The sequence below is a fragment of the Rhinatrema bivittatum genome, chromosome 9 (genome assembly GCF_901001135.1).
Source record: "Rhinatrema bivittatum chromosome 9, aRhiBiv1.1, whole genome shotgun sequence".
NCBI classification, from domain to species: Eukaryota; Metazoa; Chordata; class Amphibia; order Gymnophiona; family Rhinatrematidae; genus Rhinatrema; species Rhinatrema bivittatum.
Genome location: NC_042623.1, coordinates 164,366,884 through 164,388,650, shown reverse-complemented (window position 1 = coordinate 164,388,650; position 21,767 = coordinate 164,366,884). Strand labels below are relative to the sequence as shown.

The following is a 21,767-nucleotide window of genomic DNA, read 5'->3' as shown; positions in this document are numbered from 1 at the left end:
GGTTTTTAACTTGAGGTTTTCCTGAAACAGGCATCCCATCCAATTTAATCTGCAGGTCTGGCATGCTAGTCTCTGATTTACTTATCCAGAGGAGTGCCATTTTGAATGCACTGAGAGTTAATCTGTTGGATTTTATCTAGCAGGAAATATCTGCAAAATGCTGATTCATTAATCTAATAGAGCTTGCCTGGTCTGGAACAAAAAAGAAATTGAATCAAAGATAATTTGCATAACATTGCAGGCTAAAATCAAAAGATTTTGACAACAACCAACAGGGGGCATAAATAAACATTACAGAGTATAGGAGATAGAATTGCCCTCTGTGAAACCCTGTAGTCCACAGTACTAGCAGGAGAGTTTCGTTCTCCAGAACACTAATTGTATCATATCCATTATAAAAGATTCAAAGCATTACTCTGTTCTTCCTTTGACACTGAAGTCCCAAAACCTATTTAATAGGATCCCCTGGTCAATGGTGTCAGAGGCAGCTGAGAGTTTCAATAGGGTCATTAAGGATCTTCCTATTCATCAACCATGCTGTTAATTTTCCCGGATGTTTTGTTACACTGACTGGCAGCCTTCATGTTCAAGTTGAATATGCCTAGATTCTTTTCCTGTTTAATAGTTGCAAGGTCATGTGCTAATAGGTTTTTATGCCCTAGATGTATAACATTATACTTTTTACATTGCAGCATAAGTATTTATTTTGTTGTAACCTGGACTGGGTACCTTTTATCGTAGAAATGTGCACTGTAGTAATAATTTTAATTTTTCCACTACCAGGAAGCTTGTAGTGACTTATAATGGGAAATATGACCACATATATTAAAGCATACTATTCCCCAAAACACATTCTGAAAAATTACTCTTGTCCTGACCACATAGCACATCATAGAAAACCTGCTTTATGCATAAATTCCAAACATGTTAATTTTGTATACAGTAAAAAAATAATTCCTCTTCATAAAAAAATCTCATCAGATTTTATTCTTCACATCTCTCTGTTTAAATATAAATGCCAGGAGATTACATCCAAACTCCCCACATTGCTCTCATCCATCTAACAATTAAAATGATTGCTCCCGCAATCAGGTTTATATCTGCCTTCAAAAGTCGAATAGATATTTTGTAGCCTGGCTTCTTTGGAAGGTTGCTGCAAAAGCTAGGAGCTATAGTCCAAGTGCATCCTCTCGTCTTCTGCAGTCAGGTAGTGTGAACAGAAGGAAGAATCAAAATATTCTCCTGTAAGGAACGCAAACTATGGAGAGGGAGATAGCTGCATAAGCTCTCTGTTAAGTGTTCTGGCCTTTCCCTCTCTATAGCTTTAAATGTCAAACTCGGGCTTCAGCTGAAACTGCTGGAGATGCTTTAAAGTGGAGAAGACATGGTCCCTATATATCAACCCACCCAGAATTCTAACAGCTATATTTTGAACTAAGCGCAGCCTCTGAAGAGACACATTAGGCAATCTGCATACCCCGAATTGCAATATAGATGCAATATAATCAATGCTTGTGTCACCAAAGCCAAGTCCAAAGATTAGATTTACTGTTCCTCCTCAATTCACTTCTATTGTTAGTGCATCGAAAAACTCAGTTTTGGTTGGCAGGATCTCCCCACTGTGAACCCAGGTTATCTAAGGTTTTATAATATACTTGCATCAAGGTACTGTAGTGCCCTTTTCTTTAGTTTTATTTCAGTGGCTTTGCTTACTGAAGTTTGGCTGATAGGTCTGTAGTTACTTGCTTCCTCTTTGCTTCCAAATTTGTAAAATGAAACTACATCCCTTCTCCTCCAATACCTCAGAACCTCTCTGGTCTTCAAAGACAAATTAAACAGAACTGTAAGGGTGTAGTCAACACTTCCTTTAGTTCTTTCATAATTCTGGGATGAATGCCATCTGGTCACCTATGCCTTATTTGGTTTTATTTGTGGTCGTGTTTTTCTATTAGTAGGTTTACAAACATTTCATATTCATTTTCCCCTTCTTTTGTGACTGAGCAAAATAACTAGTTCAAGATTTCTGCCTTCTGCTGGTCCTCCTCTTCATAGACTCTACTCTTTCCATGTCTACTATATATTTAAAGCAAGTTTTATCTCCTGTTTTATATTGATTGGGCAATTTTCTCCTGTTCGGGCCTTTGCTGATCCCATTGCTAACGTGTGACAAGTACATAATGAGAGAGGCTGCCTTCCTTTGTTTTTAGTTTATGTATTTCTTGTATTTTCTGAATGCTGATCTTTTAGTTCATACCATTTCTGTTATATCCTTAGAGAAGTATAGTGGTCTTTCTCTTCATCATTTGCTTTATATAAAGATTTGTTATGTTCAATTCTTTTTTGGGTAGCAGTAAAATTCTTTTGTACTCATAAGATCCTGGATTCCTGTTAAGATTTTCTAAGCACAATTACTCATCTTGAATATAAACCTCCAGAAGTTCAGGGCCCTTGTTCTAGTATTGTTCACCTGAGTCTAATATTGAAGCATACAGTATGATAATTGCTAGACCCTAAATTTTCTGCTTCCATGAGGAGAGACTGCCATTGTGCTGCATGCAGTATTCTTCTTTTGAAGGACTGCCAAAGAGACAATCACTGGTGTGCACCACCACAACCCTCTGCCACCAGATCTCTTAAGAAAAGCCACTACTGGTACTAGCCAGGCAATCCCTTGTTGCCAAAGAGGCCCATGTAGCCCAAGGCAGCTCCTTGTTGCTGGAAAGAAGCAGTCTAGGGCCTGGTACAATCCCCTGCTATCATGGAGAGGTGAGATCGGACTGCTGCAGTTACCAAGGCTGGTAGGAGAAAGATGCTATAGGAAGAATTAAAAAGGGTAGAGGGGAGGAAGTGATGGGAAGAGAAAAGGGGTTAGAGGCTGGAGGAAATGAGGTGGATAGATTAGAGGGGAAAGAGGAGGAATAGGAGGCTGGAAGGGGAAATTGGGAAAAGGCTGAAGGAAGGGACAGGGATGAAAGAAAAAAAAATGAAAAATGAACCTGATGTAGGGTTGTGGCTGCACATTGACACTAGCATCTTGTGTCAGTAACGCAAGTTGTCTCTAGCAGGTATTTGATGGGATTCTTGAGGGTTAGTTGCCTGAAGAAATACCCCTTGTAGGCCATCCAGAACTTCTCCACTGTCAGCTGTTAGTGCAGGAGAGGCAGACTTCAATCCATATCTGGTAGGTTATAGTTGCTCATTAGTATCACCTTTCCTTTCTGTACAATCCTTGTGATGTCTTTCATCATGGCAGAATCAACATCTTGTCCCTATTCCAGAGGTCTTTATTTTATTCCTATTTAGATGGAAATATTAATTTGTTTGAGTGTTCCCATTGTGTTCAATAACACAAGATGTAACTCAAACTAGAAATTTAAATCTACCTATCTTTTTGCAGGGCAATTCATACTTTAGTTTTTCCATTGATAAGCCGACTGAATTAGCCATTACATATGGTTGATAGTACCAAACAAATTCATCTCTCTTACCTAGTAGAGTTTTCAGCTATACTGAGCATGTGGGGAAGTTCCCACACAGGCATTGCATTGTGAGCTTCATCAATTGTTTTTGGTCCGAACACAAGCATGGGTGTGTACTTAGTCTCTCCAAATAACTTTTCTGTAGAACTTCAAATTGTACTTCTTTTTCAATATTTTTCTTCAGAATAGTTTTGCTAGTTGCCTCACTGCCTTTGCGGCACCCACAACAGCACTTTTCAGTTCTAAAAATAAAAGAAAAGAACACTTTGCTGCCTCAACATCTTTGGAAAAAAAGAAACCTACTGTGAGTGGATTCAAGAACCACTCGTGGACAGGCACAAGCTCTTCTATTGGTGCCTTGGCCTGGACCATGATCAGGTAAACTGCTATGTCTACACACAGATGTCTCTGCATGCTCAGCGCTCCAGAGCTGTGGAAATCTCTTCGGAATCGCAGTAGATCCTCTACCCGCAGTGCAGCATCATCTGCCTTGCCAGGAAAAGAGTTGAACAGGAAGATCTCAAAAACTCTCCCATCAGCCCAAACCGAAGCCATGGGGTTGAGTAGTGCAAGCCGCCGTACATTAAAGAAGTGGCATCATTCTCTGGGGCCGTCAGAACCTGTGTCAAAGAAACATAAGCTCTCGAAATGTGTCATATCAGCACCGTTGACGGGACCAGCATTGGCACGGTCTGCACAAGGCATGTTGAGGATGATGCATCGGAATGCTCAGTGCATGGTCTACTGAAGCATGATGCCTCATGGCTTCAGGTATACAGGCCTGTGTTCTTTCGATACATCAACGCATCATCTGCATGACCCATTGATGCGCAGCACTAAAATTCATGGCATCGCTGCCCCTCATAGACTAACAACCTTGATAAAGCAGACGCATACATTGTCAAAGCATCCTTGTTCCACACGGTCTTCACAGTTCTTGAAAGATCCCTTGAAATTCTCGAAGAAAACATCCATCTGAAGCATTCCAGGCATTCGACTCCATTGAGGCTATCAACGCATTGAACCCCGGATCAGAATCATCAGGCTCCACTGCCTACACAGCTTTATGCAGACTACCTAAGTCGGTGGCGGAAGGGGTCACAATACTTCTGCTCCCTCCAATTACCAGAGCACTCACTTTCTCTAAATTGTTGGGGGAGGGCTTCTGTTTGGAAATTCTGGATCCAATATGTTTCCTAGTGTTGCTTACCTCCAATAAGCCACCTATCAAGATGCAAGAACCTATTCTTGTCTCAGAAGATGATGTCCCACCACCAACACCAGGTCAGAAGACATGTCAGTTGCTCGACTAGATTGTAGGTTTAGTGAGAAGTTTTTTTTTCTTTTTGACTAAGGAGTCAGAAGGAATTATCCAGCTGCTCCTCTCCAGCATTGCTGCAGCAATCCCTTGGACCAGAGTCCCAATTTCCCTATGGGATGAATACATCATCAGAACCCTTAATACAGGGTTCTTCATCATTTTATTCAATTGCAGTGGAGTCAAGTTGGTTAGAGGTGGTTCACCAGAGCATTTTCCCTCAGGGGCAACTGGAAGAACCACTTGATTTGCCTTCATTGTTTTTAGGATTATGGGTTAGTGAGCCCTCGCCATTGGGCTCAGAAGAGGGATCTATTTGGTATACTTTTAATCTACTTCGGGATCCTTCTGACCAAACATCGCCCCCGGAGGACATGACACATTCAAAGTTTGTAGAAAAAATGGGGACGATGATTGACATTAACGTACATAAAGATCCTTGCTCTGAAGTCTTCGGACTGCTCCACATATTGGACATTCCTTCAGAATCTGAGGCTCTTTCAGTCCACAAAATTATTAACTTATTGCAGATGAGAATGTGGGAGACACCTATTTCTGTACCAGTCTGCCATAGAATATGCCCTAAAAAAGATGAGAATTCATTTAAATTTACTGCCAGGGAGGCACCAAAGGCTACTGGAAATTTTGTCATGAAAGGTTTTCAAAGCTCGATGTTTACCACTCATATCGCTACTCACCTATTCTGTATGGTGCAATATCTTTACGCCTGCATTCAAAAACTAAAGCCTTTCCTACAACCTATGGAAGTGGAGAGTTATTACTCCCAACCACGTTTGGATGCATATGAATGCAGTCATCACCTTCTTTGTTCGATCTGAGTCATTCAACTCTTTCACGTATTTCCTCGGCTTCCTTAGGAACCAGACAAATGGCATGGCTTAAAGCAAGTAGCATCTGAGATAATGTCCATGAGAAGTTGATGGACCTCTCTTGTCTGGGGGATAATCTGTTTGGTGAAAAGCTCAGAGAAACAGTTGCTCAAATAAGAGCAAACATGTAGTGGTGCAAACCCTCTTGATGGGTCCTCAGTAACCTTCTGAGACTCTTACATGTCAAAAGGCCATACTTTTCAATAGTACTGTCTGCCGCTGCTTCTGACCTAAAGCAGCAACCACTTTCAGCCAGACCTCAGCAGCGTGAATGCTATCATGCAACAGACCCAGCCTAAACCAGGATCCAGTTTTTGATCCCTCTGAACTTTCATCACTGCACTATTCTGGTAGAGGTACAGTGCCAGATAACCAAGAACTTCTGGGTCCTCAAAATCACGGTCTGGATACTATTTGCATTTCTCCCGGCTACTATCCCTTCTATTGCCTGACTTTGTCCAGTTGCATCTCACTTGGCATAGATTTGCCTAGAAGTACAATCACTTCAACAATGAGCCAGTTCCTGTGTCCCAGCATGGACAAGGATTTTACTCCCGCTATTTCCTCATCCCCACAAAATCTGAACTATTGAATAAATATCTACCAAAGAAATTCAAAATGAATTCCTTCAGCATGGTTCTCCCTTACATCCAGGAGGAGGAACAGATGTGTGCTCTTGATTTGAAGGATTCATATGCTCATATATCCATCCATTCATCCTTCCCACTAATGTTACTTTTACTTCAAGGTAGATTCTTCCCACTAACTTTTAGCCTATTGGCAGCTCAGAGAGTCTTTACCAAATGCATCACAGTGGTAGTGGCACACCTTCGTCACTGAGATATTCAAGTTTACCCGTACTTGGATGTCTGGCTAATCGCAGCAAGTTCTTGGCAAGAAGTATTGTTTTCCCTACATAAGACACTTTGTCTTCTACAGGATTTGGATTTTCCAGTCAACATCAAGAAGTCAAATCTAGTGTCGCCACAGAGAATTAAATTCTTTGGGGAATGGATAATACTCTTTGCAAGGGAGTGTGTCTACCATCAGAGCATGCAAACACCATGCTTTCTTTCATTCGCAAACAACTGACCTCACAACACTCCTCACCTAGAGTGATTCTCATTGTATTGTGTCATATGACAGTGGTCATCCATGTGATCCCATTAACTTGCCTTCATATTCATTATCTACGGTGGGGTGTATACACTCAATGGGATTATCTAACTCAACAATTGTCAACTGTAGTACAGATTTCAGGGGACATGAAGCAGGAATTCCACTGATGGTTTAACCCCTACGTGCTCAGAGATGGAGCTCTGCTGTGGACTCTCCCTTGACAATGCTAATAATTGATACCTGCACAAAAGGATGGGGTACTCACACAGGATCCTTCTATACACAGGGCACCTGGTCTCTCGAAGAGAACCACTTTCAGATCAATCTCCTGAAACTGATGGCCATCAGATATGTTCTATCAATATTCACACATCTTCTTTGGGGAAAGAACATCTTGATTCAAACTGACAAGCTGCCATGTTTTATGTAAACAAACAGAGGCACAGAGTCATGGCATGGCCTCTCTGCCAGGAGGCATTCACAACTTGGAACTGGGCAACCAGGAATCAGGCCACCTGTCGTCTGGGAATCTACAACATGCTGGCAGATCACCTCAACAGAATAGTCTGTCTGCATGAGTGGTCTCTGTGACAGTCAGCAGCCTACAAACTATTTGACTTATAAGGTCCATCGTCAGTCGACCTATTTGCATCAGAGCAGAAAGCTAGATCAGTTTTGCTCAGTTCTATCCAGCAATTTCAAAATAGCTCAGGATGCTTTCCTCCTCCGATTTGGGGAACAGGCCTCATGTATGCTTTTCCATCAATACCACTGATGGCCAGGACAGTGCAAAAGCTGCTGCAAGATTGCACTTGCTTGATCCTCATAGATTCAGTATTGTCCAGACAGATATGGTTTGCAAATCTAGTACAACTTTCTAGCATTCCTCCAGTTCATCTGGGAACAGATTCTACTTTGTGAACTCAGGACAAGGGAAAGCTCAATCATCTGAACCTTCCAACTCTCAATCTAACAGCTTGGATGTTGAATGCTCAGTAATCATGTATCACTCTTTGCCTAGAGAAATTGAAGACATTTTGGTTTCTGCTAGAAAGCCATTGAAAACTATGCCTTAAAATGGAACAGTTTTTCCAGGTGGTGCCAACAGAATGCCTTGGGTTCATTCTCTTGGGAGCTCAAGTATTTACTAACATACTTGCTCCTCCCTTCTGATTCAGGCCTCGCCACATCTTCTGTAAGACTACATCTTACGACTACATCTTACATGTTAAGATGTACATCTTACATACATCTTACATGTTCTATGTAAAAAAAACCCAGGTCTAACCTCCCAGACCAGGGCAACCTCTTTCGTTACTTGTAAACCGGACTGATTTGTATTGCATACAGGAATTCCGGTATATAAAAATTTAAAATAAATAAATAAATAAATCTTAGGGCCATAGCAGTGTACCATGTTCTGATGGATGTTAAATTCTTCTCAACTCATCACTGATATCGAGATTTATGAAAGGATTACCACTTTAAGTCTCAGATATAAAAACCCCCAGTTCCATGGGACTTGAATGATCTTTCTCAACTGATAAAACTAGAGACAGCTTCTATTAAGTTCTTGATAAGGAAAGTGGTATTTCTTGTCTGTCGCTTCAGCTAGGAAAGTCTGTGAATTCTAAGCTTTTGTTAATGTGATTCTTCCATAATAGGGTGCTCCTCCGCACTCACCTGAAATTTCTTCCAAAGGTTGTCTCGGATTTTCATATCAATAAGTCCATCATATTACCTTCTTTCTGAGACTACATGCTTTAAGGAGAAAGAGCTTTTCTTACCCTAGATTGTTAAAAAGCCTTGGTTTACTATAAGAAAAGAACTCTGCTGCATCACCAAGTTTCACAACTATTTGTGTTGTATGACCCTAATAGATTTGGAGTGCCAGATGCCAAACATATGTTGTCTTAACTGGATTGCAGAATTCATTAATCACTGCTACTCCTTAGCAGGATTATAAATCAAAACTCATCAATTGAGAGCTATAGTTCATCTTCAAGAAGTGCCTCTCGATATCTGCAAAGCTGCATCCTGATCATCAGTTTATTCCTTTACATCTCACTACTATCTCAACAATCTCTCAAGGACGGACAGTAAGTTCAGTCAGGCAGTTTTGTGTAACCTTTACTCTCCACAGTGGAGTCCAGCTTGCCTTCTCAATCGCTCCACTGAGACTCTTCACATAAAATGGTTAATTCAGTCTGCTTATTGATGGAAAAAGCAAATTTGCTTACCTTAAATGGTATTTTCCATAGATGGGATGAATTAAACATGGAATACTCACTTGTCACCCTGGAAAGTTGACTACCTAGCTGGAATTAGCTCTGATATCAACTGAGGATTCTCACAAGGGAACTCCCGCACATGCTTGGTAGTTCAAAGCTCTATTAGCTAGGGAGATGAATATATTTGGTGCCACCATATGACGTCACCCACATGTAATGGCTAATTTTATCCTGCTATCAACAGACATCATCATTTACAGTAAAGAAACTAGCTTTCCTCTGCCTTCCCTGTATTTCAGTGGTCACTATTGTATTCTTAATATAAACTGCTATCCCTCTCCATTTTTCCCCTGTTCTGACTATTCTGAAGCGTTACCTTGGGTTGGTTGTGTCCCAATCCTGATTTCCATTACACTAAGGCTCGATGATTGATTGCCTCTGCCATGGTGTCCTCCAGGTCAGTGATTTTGTTAACAAGATTTTGAGCATTTGCTCTCATGACTCTTCAAGATAATGTTCCACTTCCCTCTCTTGGCTTCTTTTTGTTCCACATCTCTTTTTTTCTTTAGCCATTTCACTACCTCACCATTCTCTACTTTTGATTTTTGTCTAATGAATGATTTTGTACAGTTGAGTTGGGTTTTAATCCCATCAGGCTTACTCCATTTACCTTAAGTGGAGGAGAACAGTTTGTATCTTCTCCATACTTAACTCAAATGCTGGTCCAGATAGAATTTGAATTGATGGCTAAGAGCTGCACTATCTTTTATTGGATGGATACACAAACCTTTCCTTCTGTATAGATTCTTGACCTTCCAATTGCATTCCTTGTATATTCCAAACTAGCTTCCCTGAGCAAATCTTTCAACCATGAATTGAAGTTCTTTATGAGGTGAATTCTGCATATTTCTCTGTTTGTTACTTCTGAGAAGACCATATTTTGCTCCCTTTCCAAGACCCTTCCCTAGTTTCTTGAACTGTTCTTAAACCTTTTCAGATTTATCATTTTCAGGTTATTTGTACTTAGATACACAATAATAATCAGTTTGTGCCTTGTCCGTACTTCAGATTTCTGAAACTAGCTGGGGAATTCTTTGCCGATCTTTACAACCTGTGGCATCTTGGAAGTACCAAATTTTCCTTTCATCATGGTTCTTTGCCAGCTGCAACTGATGCTAGTGCTATCACTACTAAACATTTATATAGTGGGAGATGTAGGAAAGACAGTCCTTGCAATGTGGAGCTTACAATGTAGTTGACAGATGTACATTGAGGATAGTGCTATTTTAGTGCATCAGGGATCTTTGCCTTTTTAAAATCTACAGGAGTGATCAGTCGGAGGGAGTTGGTGTTAATCCAGGTAGGAGATACAGGTAGGATCATATGCTTCTGCTAATTGAGGTGGGTTGCATATAGAATGGCTCATCTATATAGTGTAGTCTAGATATTTGACCAGCATTTTCTCTCACTTTCCTCTTTCTTCTTCTGCTTCAACAGATTGCCACATCTCAGTGGAATCTATAATAGTAACTTTTTATTAGAGAGAAAATATTTGATTAAGACAGTTGGTGGTAGTCATTGCCTTCCCTATTCCCATTACTGCAGAGAAATATCACCAAGCACAGGCACACACAGGAGATACTACCTGCCCTGCGGTGTCCACAGTCTCATCAGGGCACACATGAATAGTGACAACCATGAAATTAGTTGAACAATAAGGGAATGATCTGGGAGAGGCTGGTTATAATGTCAAAAAGGTAGGTTTTTTAGGCGAATTTGAATGTGGCTAGGGAGGGAGCAAGTCAGGAATGTTGTTTTGGGCATTTGGTGTGAGGCAAAATGGAAGGCACAAAATCAGGATTTGGCAATAAAGGAAAGAACACAGATAATAGTTTAGCTGAGAGTAGAAATAAGGGAGGATTATAACGTGAAATGAGAGGATGGGTAATGAGCTGCAGAGCAGACATTTGTACCTGAGTATAAGAAAGTCGAATTGGATGTGAAAGTGGATGGGAAGCCAATGTAGAAACTTGAGGGGATTACATGGATATAGTGATGATGTCGTCAGATAAGTTATGCAGCTAACTTTTGAATAGACTATAGGGGTAAGAGATGATTCCCCAGTGGGAGTCCTATGTGGAACAAATTACAGTAGTTCAAGTGTGAGGTGATGAGGGCTTGGATAAGGGTTCTCATATGTTTGGAGAGGAAGCAATAGATGATTATACAGATGTTAGAGAAAAAGAGATCAAAATTCCCACAGAGACCCAAATGAAATATAAAAAAAAACCAAAATAAAGGAAACCACAAACAATAATAGATCAATCTGGTCAGCAGTTCCTATTAAATTTAGATTGAAGGTATCAGCAAGCCTGTCAGCATGTCCAGGAACCTGAACCAACCAATCTTTTCGACCATCCACCTTGTCTAATGACGGTATTTGTACATATTGTTCAAGAATATACTAAAGGCTAGAAGATGAGAATGAATGAAAAGAAGCATGGGGGTAGAGGGCCTGGGGGTAACCTGCACGGAGCAGCATTTACTACCATGGGAAGCTTGCTGGGTAGACTGGATGGACCATTTGATCTTTTTCTGCCATCATTACTATGTTACTATATAAGCCAGTTTTTTTTTTTTTTTAAAATGCATATAAAATAACTGTCATGTTTAACTTTAAAGTAATGAAGAATCCATCAAGGAAAGACAAAATTATTAATGTCCTTTATAACGTCAAATATTTTTATTGTATGTCAGGCAAATTTGTCAGCGTACCCATGTGGTTAACAGAAGCTTCATGGTCCCTCGACACGGGCCATGTTTTGAAAAACTGCGTCTGGAGGGAACCCAGGACAATCAATAGGGATCAAAAAGTGTTTAGGAGACAAATTATGTCGAGGCTGAAAATCCTCAAAAGCAGGCAAGGGTTAAAATGTGAAAGGATACTTATTAACCCACCGCATTTCTGAGAGATTAGTGCTGATTTATCCTGAATTAAAATTCTAAAGAGTTGGTGAAGCTGGTGGGTTAATAAGTATCCTTTCACATTTTTAACCCTTGCCTGCTTTTGAGGGTCTTCAGCCTTGACATAATTTGTCTCCTAAATACTTTTTGATCCCTATTGATTGTCCTGGATTCCCTCCCCATGCAGTTTTTCAAAACACAGCCCGAGTTGAGGGACAGTGAAGTTTCTGTTACCTATATGGGTACGCTGACACTTGCCTGACATACAATAAAAATATTTTGAAATAAAGGACATTAATAATTTTATTGTCCTTCCTTGTTGGATTCTTCATTGATTATTTTTGGTTGGACTGCTTGCCCTTTTTGTTGCTTAACTTTAAAGTAAGCCTGACATGGCCGATGTTTCACTTAATAAACAAAACATGGGGGAAAATATAAATCTTTGTGAATAAACTCTCATGTCCGGTATCTTTATGGGTAACAACCAAAAATAGGAAGTACCTCAATGTTAATGCATACCGTTTTTGCTTTTAATTTTATATGTGAGCTTAGTGCTTGTGCTTCATTATGTGTATAATCATAGGGTTCTCAATCTTTTTAAAACCATTTTACATAAGCTCTCCTTAGTAACCACAGACCTTAAAATGTTTTAAACCGGCTGAATGCAGATAGTTTTTTTCAAAATACTTATAAAGCCGCCCTTGTCAACTTTCTAGAATGGCTAGTCTCGCCGACTTAACTTGTCATAAGCAGTCTGCCACATTGCCGATAATTTACTCTAGGCACTGTGAAGCCACGCGACACTGGCAGTGTTTCGGCAATCTATGCCTGTTTCAGGGGCCGAAGAGACAGTGTGAAGTCAAACTGGGATATGGATGCCGCTGCTATATGTCAGACCCATAAAGATACCAGACATTAGAGTTTATTCACAAAAATTTATATTTTCCCCATGTTTTGTTTGTTAGATGAAAAAAGGGGGAATTCTATTCTGAGGTTGGGTATTTTTGGTTAATACGATGTTTCACTTAACCAAACTTCATCAGGGGTATTAACATGTTCATTGAAAAAGTCATCAGGCTGTCATCTATAAATATATAAGAACCACAGGTCAACCAACGTATTCAAATTATATTGAAAGAGTACATATCTGCAAGCCCAAATGTACCATCTATCAAGGACCAACAGGTCTCAACGCTTCCAAGTAACGAAAACCGAGAGAGAACAGTAACTCCTTATAGCATCTCTGACGTGAGCTGTGTGGCTGACGACTCTTCACCTGAAAAGTGAAGTTATTAGTGACGCAAAACAGTGACGTGATAGATACATCAGCCTAAATAAACACTTAAGTCACTGTCAGAATTAAGACCCTCAGGAGTTCCAAAAAGACAATCATGCCTTGTGAGTCGTGTATGTATGAGAGGATTAAAGGGACAAATGAAGCGAGAAAGAAATCGCTGAACTGGGACAAGAGTTCAAAAGGTGTGAATCCTTGCCTGGTACTATTGGCCGGCACAGAGGGTCAACTAATCTCTTGTGGATCTTGGGCAAAATGTAAAACTCTGGTACCTGTGGATATTTCCTCGTCAAAAAAACATTCTTTTGATGTAAGAAAGTCCATCTCTGAAGCTGTTATAACCAAAGTAGAATTCTCATTTTGTAGAGTAGGAGTGGGGTCCTGTGCCAATCATTCATAGAAATGAGAATCCATTTAGTTGCCAATAAAACTTTCTGTTTGTATTAGTGATGATCCATTAAAACGATCTTACCACTTTTGTTAGCTGGCTTAATGATTAGATGGACTGCAGCCTGTAATTCACGTAGATCCTGAAAATCAGTGATCGAAGTTACAAGTGTGTCTGCATGGGTGAGCCGTTAGTGTAAATCTTGAAGTACATGCTGGTGAAACACCTTAATGGCAGAGTCTTCTATTCCTGGCAGTATCCATTTCGAAGGATTGCTCAAGATCGAGCAATCTGAATCTGATGGTGAAGTTTGTGAAGCAAAATAATGACATAATCGAAGTGTACGTTTGAATCGAAACAAACTTATTTCACATTCAAACAGGTCAAACCGTGGAATTGGCACAAAGTAAAGTCCTTTTTCCAAAATTCGCTGCTGTACAGAAGATAGAACATGAGATGACAAATTCAAAATCAGATTCCTCGAGGTTTGCGAATGAGTGATTCTCATTTACTTGGAATCGCCGAGACCCATTGGTCCTTGATGTATGGTACATTTTGGCTTCCAGATAAGTACTCTCTCATTATAATTTGAATATGTTGGTTGACCTGTGGTTCTTATATATTTATAAATGACAGCCTGATGACTTTTTCAATGAACATGTTTCTACCCCTGATGAAGCTTGGTTAAGCGAAACATCGGCTGTGTCGGGCTTACTTTAAAGTTGAGCATCATGACTCTTGTAGTTATTTTATGTGTTAAAAAAAAACTTACTTGAAAAATATGTATACAATCATTAGGCAAGGTGGATGATCGAACTGACCAGATGTTCAGGTTCATGGACACGCCGACAGGCTTGCTGACACATTCAATCTAAATTTAATAGAAACTGCTGACCAGATTGATATGTTATTGTTTGTGGTTTCCCTTATTTTGTTTTTAGAGGTTATTGTGCACCCTTCACTATAGAGTCCCCTATCAAAATTTGGTTTTTCCTCTTCTGTTTCTTTCTGTCATCTCATTCAAAATGCTTGCTGTGGAGGACCTTCTGATCAACTTTAATGCCTACTCTGGTTGCCCCAATGGCTGCGACTGCACCACAGATGTGCTGTAAGATGATTATTGAGGAGCCAGGCATAGGAATAGTCTGTGATCTACAGGATAAATTCTCTCTGAATCTACAGCAAGATAGACTGCCCTCCTTTTGCCAATTCCACTAGATTAAGCTAGACCTGTATTGTTCTTTGAGCTTATGTAGTTCAGATATGAGGGCATTAATGTCCTTTTTGACCCAGAGGGTTGCACATAGAGCAGCACTGAGGTTTAAAAAAGCTTTTCTGAGAACTGTAGTACCACATATGACATACCCTTCCCGCTGCACTCTTGGTATTGTATTGGCTTGTTGTATTGGCCTCTCTACTTTGGAAAGCTTGGCATAGCACCTGGAGGAGGTTCAGTATGACAGAAAAGTTGAGCATTTTTGCTTTTCAAGTCTTTTGCTTTACCTTTCTCCTCTTTTTGACAGAGAAATTTCTCGATGTCTGTAAACAGTGCCGCTGTCCTGCGATTAACAGGACGAGGAGGAGGAACGGTGGTGGGGGCTCCTCGAGGTCGAAGTTCCTCTAGAGGTCGAGGTATGCGGATTTCTAATTGGGCTGTGGGTGGTGTAGTGCACAAATTGAGATACAGCTGCTTGCTAATGAAGAAAGGAGCTATAACTCCCTTGGGACAGCATAATCCTGGTATTAGGAAGCCCATCAACTTGTGAGTGAACAGTGAAAATATAATTAACTGTACACATCAGGCATGTTATTAATGTTAAGCCAAAGACCAGCTGCTACATCATGCAGGAGCATGCTGGGGTTATCTAATCAGCTTCTATTGTAAATTTTAGTGAATAAAGGTGAAAGTAAGGAAATAGTTGAGAAATAGTTTAGAAATTGAATATCAGGTCTCTTGTTTGTGTTATAATTTTGCAGGAAAGGCAACACTGAAAATTGAAAGCTAAATGTGTGTAGGATTTGACTCTGTTTTTCTCTACTAGCTGTCTGCTCATTTTACTGACATTCCTATAAAAGGATAGTCCCTGAAGGATGTCTGGTTTGTTTCTTTATTATGTGTCTTTAGACCATATCTGACTCTCTTTCACATAATATAGTCAAGGGCTGTCACCTTTTTGATGGATGATTACATAGTGACATGGTAGATGTTGTCAAATGAGGACCAGTTGACTCATTCAGTCTGCTTGGTTGACCTTACCTACTGTGCTGTAGCTAAGGATACATCCTAGCTGTCATCCATGTGAATTTGACTGCCTGCTAAACATCACTCCTTATTCCAGTCAATTTTCTGGTCTTCCTGTGTAGATTCTCTAAGCTCTTGGGACATGGGATTATTGAACCTGAATTCTAAAAAAAATTATTGTAAGCCACCTTGAGCATCACTTGGGAAAAGGGGCTAAAAATCCCCTTGTTTTCCTTTTTTTGACCTCTACTGTTCTGGGTAGCTGAACATAAGTTTCCATGCTTAAAATAACACCCAAGCCCCCTCCCCATTTCTTTCACTCACTCTCAACCCTGTTTTTACAGTTATTCTCTGTATTTGTCCAATGCTTAAACATATTTGTTTCTCCCAGGACAGCAGGATGTAGTCCTCATATATGGGTGACGTCATCAGGCGGAGCCCAGCATGCATGATCCCTTTGTCCACAGGGGTCTCCCTTCGGTCTCTTTTTTTCTGCACCGCAATTTGCCTCATGTTTAGGAGCTCTCTGAGATTTTTCTCACAACATTTCCTCACTGAAACACTTGAGGTTTTACTTCACAAATAATTTCCCTACATGGGTCTCCCTTCTCGAACATTTCATCGATGCTCGGTGAGTACTATGCCCTGTTTTCTGGTCGGTTCCTGTCATCTCACTATTGGTTCCCTTGGGTTACCAACCGAATTGCGGTTCTCTTTTCTTCCTATCTCTATCACCCTCGGTCCGCCCCACGATGCCCACGAGTGTCCTTGATGCAATCTTCCACTGGGTCCATCGGGGCTAGAGGGATAAGGACGCCCACGGTTCCCGTTGCCGCCGTTGATGCCCTCGATTAAAGAAAATGCTCCATACTTCGGGTTCTAAACCAGAGCCCCATGTAATCCTTGGGCGACACACAATGCCAGGAGCAGCAGCGGCATGGTGACCGTCCGTCACCAATGTCATCCGGGACAGCAAGGGCATCTTCCTCAGTGCTGGTGAATTGCCGGGCCGAGCATTGTGGGAATCGTCACCGGCACAGTGACCGTCCATCACCAGCGCCATCCATGACATCGGTGGCATCTTCGTCGGTGCTGGAGAATGACGGGCCGAGCACAGAGGGAAACATCGTTGCCGGTACTGACGTGATTCCGCGTTCGGTGCCGGCACTGATACCGCACAGGCATCAATGTCCATTGAGCCAATTGCGAATCGGGCCTGGGTACAAGAATCTCCATGCTCTTCTGTACCCGAGGCACTGAGATGTTACCCACCGACACCAGTGCTGGGCACTGAGCCACCACAGATTCATGTGGAAGTGCCAGTAACGCCTAACCTGTCTCCCCCTGTAGCTGCGCTACCTATACCAGTTTCCAGGGAGGAGCTGGTTGTCTGTCAGGCTGTCCGCAATGCCTTCCGGAATCTACTAACACCGGAACCATCGATATTCGCACTGTTGTGGCACCTACCAACGACAGCCTAAGTCATCGACGCCGACTCGTCCTTCTGAGCCTCCACGGACCCCTATACCTATCCCGGGATCCTCGAAGGGCAATGGGCACTCTAATCCCGCTTCTGCACCGATCCCATTGAGACCTAAGTAAAGGACATGTCTGAAACCATCCCTTTCGACGTGGTCACTAAAAAGGACCAGATGTTTTTGGGAGGTTCTAGGTCGTAGCATCTTCCAAGAACCATATTGGTGTTACATATTGCTATTTACCAGCTATGTTTGACACAATACGAAGGGAACCTCTCTGCCATCCACATGAAATTCAAGCAACATGTGATTGCTTCGAAACGTCCTTCTGTTGCCAGCAAAAGGACTCTGTACTAGATGGTAACCTGGCTTACGGCCCCTGATTACGGCCCAAAGTCCAAGGTAAACTAGCTGATCTGTCATGCACGGCAGATAATCTCTTTGTGCACGAGGTCCAGCAGACAGTGGCTCAATTGCAAAACCACCGTGAGACCCTGCAACAGCTCTCTACATTTCTTGCACAGCAAAGAGGATGCTAGAAGGACCTTTTACCAGTCCCGCGTGAGACCAACTGATATCCAGATCACACCAGTTCCGCCAGTCGGGCAGGCTCCTGGATTTTTCAATCTTGCCATACAACAGAACGGCCATCCCACTGAGGACCAGGACTCGGGATACTGTTCCCCGGATGCAGCAAGGCAGAGGATTTTAATCCCGCTATTTCCTACTTTCAAGGAAAACAGGCGACCTCCACCCATCCTGGACCTCAGAAATCTCAACAAATTTCTTCAGAAAGAAAAGTTCAGAATGGTGTCTCTCAGCACCATGCTTCCCTTACTACAACAAGGGGGTTGCCTCTATTCTCTGGACTTTCTATACGTTTCATAGTGAGTCAACATTTTCATTACCAAGTTCTGCCATTCGAACTAGCTTCGACAACTTGTGTATTTTACCAGATGCCTAGCAGTGACTGCTGCTCATCTACAAAGAACAGCAGTATTCATGCGTTTCCTTACCTGGACGACTGCCTAATAAGGAGTCAATACAAACAAGGAGCTCTAAATTCGCTAAGACTCACACTATAAATCTACTAAACTTGGTTGGGATTTCTGATCAACTACCCTAAATCCGATATGGACAGATCTGGGCACTACAGTCGCAATGGCCTTCCTGCCCAACAACCGCGCAGGCATCCTAACAAATTGTCCACATCTCTGCACGCATGCAACATAGCCTCAGCCCATCAATTCTTTCATTGCTGGGCTACATGATTTCCACGACCCAAGTCACTCCTATGGCCAGACTAGCCATGAAAAAAAACTCAGTGGATTTTAAAATTTCAGTGGCTCTAAGCCGTTCAACCGCTTTCGTCCCTGATCCATATCACCGATCCAGTACCAAATCCTCAGATGATCTTGGCCATGGTCGCATCCAACTTGGGTTGGAGAGCTCATATCAACACCCTCCAAACCCAAAATGCGTAGACTCCGCTCCATGAAAAGTCTCAGTTCAACTTCCTGGAGCTTCGAGCCATGCGTTATGCCCTTTATGCCTTCAAACACTGCCTCTCACACAAAACTTTGTGGATACAGACAGACAACATAGTGGCAATGTGGTACTCTAACAAACAGGGATGCACAGGCTCTTATCTGCTCTGCCAGGAAGCTGCGCAGTTCTGGGCCTGGGCCCTTGCACACTCCATGCATCTCCAGGCCACTTATCTAACAGGCATACCGAACATACTAACAGACCATCTCAATCTATGTCTCCATCCCCACAAGTGGTCTCTAATTCCATGTGTAGTGAGCAAAATCTTCTGGCGTGAGGTCAACCAACCATCGACTTCTTGCGTCTGAATCGAACCTCAGAGTGGACAGATTCTGCTCCCTACACAGGCATTGAAATGCATTAGCCATGGGCGCCTATATGCGTCTCTTCTGATAGCGCTCATAGCCAAAACTCTCGTGAAGCTACAGCAGTCCAGGTTTTCAATGATTCTCATAATCCTGTACTGGCCTCGACAAGTATGCTTTCCCATACTTCTCAACCTATCACTCCAGGAATCAATTCGCCTGCCCACAGGTCAATCTCATAACACAGACTCACTGATATTATCAGGTACTTGTAGCTACATGAAAACCTTCCACACGTAAATCTTGCCATTCGAAATGGGCAAGATTTACCAAATGGTGTGCACAAAAAGGTATTGGCCACTTTTTCCTGCTCCACTCCATCTCTATTAGGCTATCTAGGATACCTTTCGGATTCTGGTCCCCAGACATTGTCCACACGGGTACACCTCAGTTCTATCTCAGCGTACCACCAGGGAATAGGGGATGCCCTGTTAACGGCTCAACCCCTTATGAGTCGGCTTATCATGGGTTTTATACAACTTAAGCCTCCTCTACGATCACTGGTTACAGAATGGGGCCTAAAAGTAGTGCTTACAAGGCTCATGCATTCCCCGTTTGAGCCTTTGCATTCCTATAACATTCAAATTCTAACATGGAAAATTATTTTCCTCTTAGCCATCACCTCTGCTAAAAGGGTCAGTGAGTTACAAGCCTTTGTTGCATACTCACCCGACACTAGGTTCCTGTGTGACTGAGTGGTCCTCCGTACTCACCCTAAATTTCTTCTTAAGGTGGACACAGCCTCTCACCTTACTCAGTCTATAGTCTTCCCACTCTTTCCCAAGGCCTCTCTCTCACCAGGGTTAGAGGGATTTGCACACCTTGGACTGTAAGCATGCACTTGCATTTTATCTAGACTGCACTGCACTCCATAGGAAATCCACCCAACTCTTTGCTTCTTTGACAAAGACAAGTTGCAAGTTGCAGTGGGCAAACAAACTCTCTCTAACTGGCTAGCAGATTGTATCGAATTCTGCTATGAGGAAGCAGGCCTTCCTCTCCAGGGGTGAGTGCAGGCACATTTTGTAAGGGCCATGGCAACATCGGTAGCACCCTATCGTTCAGTACCAATTGCTGACATTTGCTAGACTGCGACATGGAGCTCTCCTCACACATTCGCAGCCCTCTACCTCTTAGATAAGAAGTCCGTCAAGACTCTGCCTTTGGCCAATCTGTCTTGAAAAACTTTGTTCCAGTATAATCCCCAACTCCTTCCACAATCACCTGCTGTGATTTCAGGCTGCCTTATCATTGCCAATAGCACCCCAATTATTGTGCCTGCTGCATGAGTTGTCTGCTATTGGCCTTTTCTAATATGAGTCAGCCTGTAGCTTGCTAATCACCCACATGTGAGGACTACCATCCTGCTTGTCCTGGGAGAAAGCAGAGTTGCTTACCTGTAACGGGTGTTCTCCCAGGACAGCAGGATGTAGTCCTCACGAAACCCACTCGCCACCCCATGGAGTTGGGTCTGCTTATGTTTATTTTATTTTTTTCTCTCGCGCTTTTTGCTACAAACGAGACTGAAGGGAGACCCCTGTGGACACAGGGATCATGGAGTGCTCAGTGTGCCAGGCAAAGTTTCTAGAAACTTTAACAAAAGTGTTCCGTAATAGGGCTCCGCCTGATGGCATCACCCATATGTGAGGACTACAATCTACTGTCCTGGGAGAACACCTGTTACAGGTAAGCAACTCTGCTTTCTACTACGTCTGGTAGTAGGTTATTCCAGGCATCTAAGCATTTCTTTGTTTTCTCTCTCACTTTCCAGCTTTGTATCATGACCCCTTGTTCTTGACTTTCTCTATGGAAAACTGCATCATTTTGCTCTTTACTGAAACTTGCTAAATATTTAAATATTTCTATTAAATCTCCCTATCCCTTCTTTCCTCTAGTGAGCACATTTTAGTGCCTTAAGCTTTTCTTTGTAAGGTTTGTATTGCAGGCCCTGTTTTGATTTTACTAGCTTCTATCCAATCAATATCTTTACAAAGTTAGGGCTAAGTACGATAACTAAGCACGATACTCATGCATGCAACATTTTTTGCTATATCCTGTTTGTGGAGTTCATAATTCGTAAAGGGGTCTTGCTAATGATATATAGAAAGGCAATATTGCCTTTTTTTTTTTCTAAAAACGCCATACCATAAAATTAAACACACATTTTCCAGAACTTTCTAGCAAAGCCTTGAAAACAATATGTGGGTGTTCCATGGCTGAGAGGTATGCCTCACTTTGTCTTTCTGTCACTGTTAATGGTCTCGGTTTTCCAGTTCCACTGTTCTTAATATTCTCTTCAGTGGGTTTTCTTGGCAATTTTTCTCTAGTAGTGGTGTGTCTTAGTTTTTTTTTTCCCCCTCTCTTTTAGGTTTTTGAATCTACTTTGTTTTTAATGTTCTGTCAGCTGACACCTCTTTTGAAGGCTTCTGACAGACCCGCCCAGTTGTGAAT

At 41.9% G+C, this 21,767-nt stretch overlaps 1 protein-coding gene across 8 annotated transcripts in view; it reads left to right on the top strand.

The window, feature by feature from the left end:
• GIGYF2 (GRB10 interacting GYF protein 2) overlaps positions 1-21,767 on the top strand; it is a 444,297-nt gene that overhangs the window by 72,257 nt on the left and 350,273 nt on the right. For 7 of the 8 annotated variants that reach the window (XR_003858724.1, XR_003858723.1, XM_029616693.1 and 4 more), the window contains one exon: positions 15,207-15,315. Coding sequence is in view for 6 of the 8 variants with exons in the window: in XM_029616693.1 (XP_029472553.1) it covers positions 15,207-15,315 (109 nt within the window). In the remaining 2 variants the exon portion in view is untranslated. Of the gene's footprint in view, positions 1-14,065; positions 15,316-21,767 lie in introns of all 8 variants that reach the window. The other variant, XM_029616697.1, reaches the window with a different exon arrangement.